Below are 8,924 nucleotides of genomic sequence, written 5' to 3'. Positions count from 1 at the left end.
GTTGATTAGCAAGGAAGAACTTAAGCATATTGGATAAAATTTAAAACTAAACTACAAAAGCTAAAAGAATGGAAGGAACAATGAAGAACTAAATAAACTTCAATTGGGATGACTTTATTAGATGAAAAATTTATGCAGAATTTTTTTGTGTTGGAGGAAGAATGAATTATCTTATTAGAGAATTTGGTGCCTTCTTATAGACTTCAAGGAGGGTGTGGTGGCTATTGGAAAGGTTGCAACCTATGAAACACAGATACTTCATGTGAGGTAAAGAATCTATATCAGACACGTATCAGATACCGATACTTCCAGATACTTCTCAGATATGTATTTGATGAGCGATTTGATGTATCTATTTTTACGCTTACTTTTTTTTAAAGAAAAAAGACAAACAACTCATCTAATATTTTTCAATCTAAAACTAGGTAACCTATTTTTTTAAGCAAGAGAAAATGTACCTTCAATGTATCAGTATCATTGTTTTTTAGAAATATATATTAAAATAATATATAAAAAAATGACGTATCCTTCAATGTATCCGTATCTTAGTTTTTTAGAAATTAATGAATCGTTGTATCTAATCATAGCCGTATCGTGTTCATGCTTCATAGGTTGCATCAATTTGGTTTAAATGAATTTTCTGCATACATACATAAAATTAAAAAAGTTTCTTGCCAACTTCTAACTCTTTTTCATAACTAAGATTATAAATGTTATCTATAGATTATTTGCTATTTCAAGCTTAGTTTTGCCATGAAAAAGACTAAACATATGCAATTTTATATTAGAATATACTGAAGTTTAATAGCTAAATAATTCTAAAAAATGAGAATTATTGTAAACCCCGAACTTAGGTTCCTTAGATAAGCATGTTTAGCCAAAGGGATGTTATATTACATATTTATTAAGTTGAAATTCATGATGTTTATAGGGATTATGAAGGAAGGGAAGGAAAATATATTTAATGAAGAAACTCAATCATTAGTCTGGCTGGAGGCACTAAGTGAGGGGTGATGTGGCAATCTATTCCTTGAATTCAGGAAGCAGCAGAAAGATTAAAAGGGGAAGTGAAACTTCAAAAGCATGGTTTCGTCAATTGACAAGAGAAGATCTAGCGAATTCGATGCCATTTGAAAGCTAGGAGAATCTAGTTTTCAAGATTGTTCTACTGGAGAAAGATTGCAAGAGGAGAAGAACAAAAGTGGAGAATTTGCAGAAGAGGCAGAACCACAGATTAATCAGGGCCTAAGGTGAAGTTTGGAAGTTCTAAGCCAAAGTATAAAGAATTCTGGATTGAAATTTTAAGGTAAAGAAGTAACTCAAATCTAAACAAGTTTGTAAAAGGAAGTTTCTTGAAAAGAGCTCTGGATTTTGAGTTATGAATTTTTGAAATTATAACAGGGGATTGGTGTATAAGCAGACAACTGCTTGTGAAGAGCAAGCAAGCAGTTCATCGTGGAGAATTATCGCGAGATTTGGGCATGAGGATCTTGCTTATAAAGGAAATCTCGCTGATTTTGTAAGAAGGATCTCGCTCTAGGGGGAAATCTCGCTAGGAATTGAGGTGAGTATCGCTAAGAATTTCACAAGAAAAGCTTGATCTCGCTCTAGATCTTGCTAGTATCGCTCTAGAGGATCTCGCTGGCATCGCTTTAGAGGATCTCACTGGCATCGTTCTAGAGGATCTCGTAAGCATCGCTCAGGGGGGTCTCGCTAACCTCGCTCAAGGGGATCTCACTAGTAAAGTTGTCTGTATTGATGGAAGTTCCTTTAATAAATGAATTATTTGAGGTATTTTATTAGGAATTCTAAGTAGTTTAATCGGGAATTATATCTTTTCAGGCCAAGAAGAGCTAGTGGAAGTGTATAAACCAATAAGAGCCTGACGAACTGTGAGTGACTAAGTAAACTTAAGATTTCTAATACTCATGCACATATGATCAAGTAAAGCACAGTGACATTAATGATGTATTTATACTTCCTCAAGTAACAAATGGTTGGAGAATAACTTAATGCATGTTTCCCAGCTTGTATATGTGTAGCCAAGGTATGCCATGTAACCATTACAAAAGCTATGTTCTGATTTTGATATATACTTCCTAGAGGAAGGTTATGAAAGAATGAGTTCTTGTGTAAATGAGTGACAATGGAATAGCTTTTGTGTAAATACTAGGCAATAGAACTTAAGTTGATGTTACAAAATACACATTTGATACCGAAGGACGTTGAGAAGGTATCTAACCAATTAGGTACCGAAGGACATTTGAGAAGGTACCTGGCCAATTTGATACCGAAGGACATTTGAGAAGGTATCTGGCCAATTTGATACTGAAGGACATATAAGAAGGTATCATAGTAGCTCAATACTGAAGGACAAATTTGAGAAGGTATCTGCGCAGAAGTACCTAAAATATGATGGTACTTAGTGTGGCCATGTGCACGTAGGCAGTTGTAGATGAGAGACCGAAGTATGGGTCTCTTGGTCAGTAATAAACGTTTGGGAGCTAGAGCGTTTAGGCTCGTTCTCAACTAGGAATAATAATGTTTAATGATGTCTGAGAATGGTTTAGAGCTACATGTAGTGACATTTGCTTGAGTTTACTCATTGGCATATTTACATGTTTATAGTGATGCTACGTTTGTTGCTTTACGATTCTATAGTCACTCACTGAGCTTTTAGCTCACAAAATTTCTGTGTTTTCCCTTTCAGGTAGCGGTCAGTTTCCTCAAGGTTGATCTTACTGCTACTTGCCACCGAAAGACTAGGCTTATCAAAAGACTTAGGTTGATGATCTATTTATGTACACATGTTTTGTTAGGGCTTCTGTAGGAATGTTTGGGCCACCTGTGAATTTTTTATTTTTTTTATCCTATAAAAGTCATGTCTTGACTATATGCATGTATTTATGTAACCCTTGTAGAACCTTAAGAGAGGTTAGCTATTTGCGTATATTACTAATCAGATGAATAAGTTAGTATTTAGATTAGAAAGCTTGGGTAGTGAGTGCTGGCAGTAGAGCTAGTAACTACCACGGTCATATCCTCTTCCAGAATAAAAGGATAATCTGGGAGGGATTGTGACAATTATCATATTCCAAAGTTAAGATTTTGCTTATCCTAAAGTAGAGATAAAACAAAATTCTCAACAAGCATACAATTCATAAAGACTATTCAACAAGCTTTTTCACAAATATAGTTATTCCTAAATGAGCTCTCATATTCATAATGCTCAAACAACTTACCACCTTTGGATCACATGTGAAAAAAAAAATAATTTTCAAGTCTAAAATGCATTACTCACTTAAATATCATGCTATGTTTAGTTAAGAAAAATTAATTTTTTTCATTTTATCAATTATTTTGGATTTTCTCTGTGAAATTTTACATAGTATTAAATTGAGATTCTAATTTTTACGAATAATATTCAATCTTTCCAAATTTTATACCCGATATTATATCTTTTCAAATTTTCTCTTATGTTTATCAAATCTTATATCAAATCTTACTTAATTTTTTAAAATCTTTTAGTCAATTTTTGTTTCCACACTTATCTAAATTTTTAAATTTTCAAATGGATTTACTAATTATCGATATTGATTTTAGATGATTGTATTATCATATTTAATTTTTGAAAAGATTAAATTTTATAAAAAATTAGGTAAATTTTGGGAAATATATAAAATTTCGGTATTAATTTTGTGTAAGATTTCACTGAGAAATCCAAATATATAGACTCTTGGTGATCATATCCGAGATTTCACCAAGAAAATTTTTATATATAGAATCTTCGTGTTATTTTGCTTGGATCAACACTGAGATCTACGTAATTTTTTTTTGAATATTATGTCTTTCCAAATCTTATAACTCTTAGCCCTTCTCAAATTTTCTCTTGTAACTTCCTCAAATCTTATATTATTATCTAGCAAATCTTAGTCCAATTTATATTTCTACCAATTTTCAAATTGATTTACTAATTATTTAAATGAATTTATCAATTATATTTTCAAATTTCTCCAATTTATGTAATTTTTAAATTTTGGAAAGATAAAAAAGATTAGGTAAGATTGTAATATTAAACTTTTGTCGATATGTCCATATTTCCATCAATATTTCAACTTTACAATGGATTTCATATCAACATGAGAGGTGAATCGATATTTCCATTATATCATAGAAAAGTCCATGAAACATAATAATTAAACAACAAACTATCATTAATGTAAATATAATATAAGTAATAGATATGCTAACTTTGTTTAAAAATCATAAAATGTTATTTATTAATTTAAATTTATTTTTTTGATCTTTTTGTTTTTATAATTTTTTCAGAAATATCCGTTGATAGAAATTGAAATTTTATCGATATTTTCATCAAAATTTTCGTGAAATTAACAACTCGATATTTCTGTAGACATCGACACTTTAAACATTAGGCAAGATATGGGGAAATTACGTGGATCTTGGCCTTCATCCTAACCGAGATTCCATCGAGAAAGTTCAAAAAAATCGATAGTTTGGATATAATATGAAAATAACTTAAATCTCGATGATCGATCTAGACCAAAATTGATTGGAAAAAACTAATTTAACGAGATCGAACTCTTTATTTCCCGCAGGAAGAGCTTCTTAAAAATAGAGAAAAAAAGATTGACAAACCACAAGACTAAACTTCTCACTGTCTTTATTTCCCAGTACCTGGTGAAATTTTAATTTGTTTTTTTAATTGATAATCAATTAATTTGTTTTTCTATTTTTAGTTTTTGTTGTAATTTAGTAGAGAGAGAATAGGAGTGAAGAGAATTAGAAAGAAAAATAGGAGCCTTTTAAATTTATTCTTAAAATCTCATGACTAAAATGATCAATATAAATGTAAATATACTTATTCTTCGAAATTCAGGAACCAAAATTATATATTTTTTTTTATTAGAACCTGTTTGGTAACCATTTTTGAAAATCAAACATTTATCATCCATATTTCTTATCATGATTTGCATTATAATGGTTGAATTTTTAGTCAAATTTTAAAAATAAAAACAATTTTTTGAAAGCTATTTTCTTTAAAGTCTCACAATTTAGCTTGATATTTTAAACCATTAGTGAAAAATAAATAATAAATAAAGAAATTTGAAAGTGAAAATAGACAAGAAAGAAATTACAAAAGTAAGTTGGAGGGAAAAAGTATTGACAAAAATAGGGTAGTAAAATTGTTATCCGGTACACGAATTTCACAGTAAAAGATTCTCCGAAAAATGTGAAAAAAAAACTAAAAAGATAAAAAAAAAAAAAAAAGAAGAAGACCGAAGTTTGGAGAAAATATGAAAGAAAAAATATATTTAGAATTATTTTGTGGCTAGAAATTCGATTCAATTTTTATTTTAGACCTTTAAAATTTTGAATTTCAATGTGAAAAAAAATAGATTTAACCTTAATTCGTTGCTAGAAATTTGATTCAATTTTTATCTTTTAAATTTCACAGTAAAAGATTTTCCGAAGATGCAAAAACCCTAAAAAAATATAAGAAAAATCCTAAAAAATATAAGAAGTAGAAAGAAGTTGGGAGAAAAGGTGGAAAAAAAATTTAGTTTTAATTCATGACTGGTCTTAAATCGTGGACGCGGTACACCATTTATGTGCTGATTCAAAACTCGTGAATCCTGTCCACGATTTCACAACCTTATTTTTGTCTATAGTTTCAAACCAACCCTATTTTTGTCAATTAATATTAAAATGATATTATTTTTAAAAAAAATTGAAATTTTAATTTGTTTCAACTAATGATCATTGAAATCCACTTATATTTACCATTTGAAAATTTTCGGGCAGTAAACAAGAGAGAAAAAAAAAATCAAAAGTACATGAAAGGTACAATACCTTAGACTCTAACATTAATTTCTCCTAATACTTCTTTAATTTGATTGGACACCAAACAATTTTATTACCAACCACTCAAATTTAGCAAAAATAATAATTCGACCAATTTTAGTTGATTTGACTTAATTGCGAATACTTTCAAAATGTCGTGAAAGTAAATTTAATCTTTTATATTACAATTTGCAATGATTTAATTTTATAATAAAAAATATTATTTAAAATCTAATAAAAATTTATTACATATCGATTGATAAATTGATTGTAAATCGACCTATAATTATAATTTAAACTATAATATTATGTAATAAAGAGTGACAATTTTGAAGAAATCTTTTATAAAAAGAACTAAATTATTACAAATATCAAAGTATAAAAACTGAATCCTGAATCCAACTTATTAAAGATCTGAATTATTACAAATTTAAATATAAGGATTAAATTAATACTTCTATTGCTATTGAAGTTGAGGCAGCAAAATGTTTTTAACCCTCACATTCTAAAAAATTGTAATTTTTGTTTTTTTGTTTTTTTTGTTTTTTTGTTTTTAAATATTAAATAACTTTCAAATTTTAGTGGCAGTGGGCACTACAAGATTTCAATTGTCCAATCATAAACCGTCAACCGGTCGCCGGAGGACGATAGATTAATCCCGTCGGCGACGGCATCGAAGAATCCCCGCCCCCTTGGCTCTGATTTTCCGGTGGCCGGTAGTATCTAAGCTGCTGTTGAGGGAATGGAAAAGCAAAATTCGAAATGCCAGAAGAAGAAACCGAAGAGGATGGATTCACAAATGGCGAATTACAGAGCACCCTCTCAAAAGTCGGCGCAGGCTGGCTGGAGGTCTCGGCGGAGTTCTGAACCAAATGAGAATACTGTAGATAGTTTCCGGGGACATCTTGCGGCGGAGCCACCACTGGAGACGGCGCCAAATGGGTGGCCGGCGGCAAAGACGACGGTGGAAAGACAGAGACGAATTCAGGGAAGTTGAGCTTGGCTTTGCTGCCACGGAAGCGCAAGGCGGCGCCGTCGTAGGCTCGGGCGGCGGCCTCTGCAGTGTCGAAAGTGCCGAGCCAGACACGGGCGGCTTTCTGAGGGTCACGAATTTCGGCAGCCCATTTTCCCCATGGCCTTTGTCTTACTCCTCTGTATCTTCTTCTTGTTCTCTCCTCGCCGGAAACTGCTGTCGTCATTGTAGCCGCCGTTGTGGCCGCCGTCACGGCGGAGATGGTGTTACTTGATCTCGAACTTCCTTCCTCTTTTACAACTGCCCACGAGAATTAAAAATCCAATTATTGATATTTTATCCATTAAATGAGTAAAATATTGAATAAAAGCACTGTTTTATTCAAATTTTGGTTGACAAAAAACATTGTCAAATTTGAAAGTAGTCATTTTCATATTAAAGGTTTTAATTCTTTTTAGGAGGATTGATAGATTGATAGCAACCATTTAATCTTTTGTTTAATCATATATGTTTTGCCTATAAAAATTCAAATTTAGAGTAATTCTGTACGACTTTCTAAATGTTTATAAATATATTTTTTTTATATATTTATAAGTATTTATAATATTTTTTTTATATTTATAAACGTTTATCTAAACATTTCAAAAGCCAATTGAAATACATATTTAATTTATAAAAAAGATCAACTTGACTATAATGCATCGATTTGGATAATAAATGTCACTTTCATCTATTTTTTTTAACTTTTTTAATATTTATTATAATTTTAATCTTAAATTTGGATAAGTTTTACAATTTTATCGATCCAATAAAGTTTTAGTTCAAATATAGTTAACGGAGTCAACAATATTAGAACTTTTTTTTTTTTTTTTTTTTTTTTCTTTTCATATCATCTATGAAATTTGTTCGATATTTAATTTGTGAATCGGTCAAATTTATTTTTTATTCTTTTACGGAATCTCATTACAAATTAATGAATCTTTATAAATTAATTAATCTTTATTTTTAATTAAAAGATAAATTAGTAAAAATTTACTTTAAGGTTTAAATTGATAAAGTTTAGATTCAAAATTTAAACCTTAAATGATACTATCAAATTGATAATTCTCATCTGTAATTTTTTTATATACATATTCTATTACATATCAATAAGTTCATATTTCTGAGATAATTCATCATATTGAAATTAAAATTAAATCTCTTTTTTTTAAAAAATAAAACTAAAATTAAATAAATAGATTAAATAAAATAGGCGATTAAAAAAAAAAATAGATAAAAGATAAATTTGAAAACAAACAGGGTAAACAAACCTCAAATTGGAAGAAACTGAAACCTTTTACCTTTAAAAAGAAATTCGAGGACTAAATTGAAAATTGTTAAAAAAAAAAAAAAAAAAGAGTAATATAATCAAATCAAATCAATTCCAACAAGACGAAATTTGTAAAAAAATAAAAAAATAAAAAAATAATAATAATAAAAATAAGGGGCAGAATTAGGAACTAACAAATTGCAGGAGAGGGCATGGAATAACTCTGAATAGCTCTGAAGTCCACAATTCCACCTCTATTCCCACTTCCACCCCCCCTTTCCCACATTATTCCACTTTCCCCTTCTTCTTTTTTTTTTGAAGATCTGAGTTTGAAGAATTAAAGGGTATTTATAATTTCATATAATTTTTGGAACGTGCTCGTAGCCGCCATTAAAATAGTGAAATGGATTTGAAATTGAAGCTTTATATTTTTCGAAAAATTTGCAAATTGGCCCAACAAGCTATAGCCGACCAATATTCTTGAAGGGGTTTCACACCTTTGAGGAATTTTTTAAAATTATTTATTTTTTTTGGGTGAAAAGATAAGGACTCAATTCATGGGGGATTAACACATGAAAAAGGAATAAAGCTATAAGGGTAGAGGAGAGTTCCTTATTTATTTATTATTTGTCTTTTGGTTTTAAGTCGGTGTGCTTAGGAGAGAGGAGAGATAGTTTTGGGATTGGATTGCCGACTTGAAACGCTAGAAAGGGCTTATACTATTCAAATAAAATTACCTAAAAACAATTCCATAAAGTTATTCATATTTGAGTTATTGTT

At 29.9% G+C, this 8,924-nt stretch overlaps 1 protein-coding gene across 1 annotated transcript; it reads right to left on the bottom strand.

Annotated features, from left to right (window-relative positions):
- Positions 1–6,239: 6,239 nt before the first annotated feature.
- Positions 6,240–8,452, bottom strand: LOC120076014 (ethylene-responsive transcription factor ERF110-like). The gene is made up of 2 exons (XM_039029789.1): positions 8,340–8,452; positions 6,240–7,135 (listed from the first exon to the last, which is right to left on the bottom strand). The coding sequence occupies exons 1-2, from the start codon at positions 8,428–8,430 to the stop codon at positions 6,489–6,491; spliced, it is 738 nt and encodes a 245-aa protein (XP_038885717.1). The 5' UTR covers positions 8,431–8,452; the 3' UTR covers positions 6,240–6,488.
- Positions 8,453–8,924: the final 472 nt, after the last annotated feature.

The sequence above is a fragment of the Benincasa hispida genome, chromosome 4, assembly GCF_009727055.1.
Source record: "Benincasa hispida cultivar B227 chromosome 4, ASM972705v1, whole genome shotgun sequence".
Classification (NCBI taxonomy): Eukaryota; Viridiplantae; Streptophyta; class Magnoliopsida; order Cucurbitales; family Cucurbitaceae; genus Benincasa; species Benincasa hispida.
The sequence above is the reverse complement of the archived record's forward strand: the minus strand, read 5'-3'. Positions and strand labels throughout refer to the sequence as shown.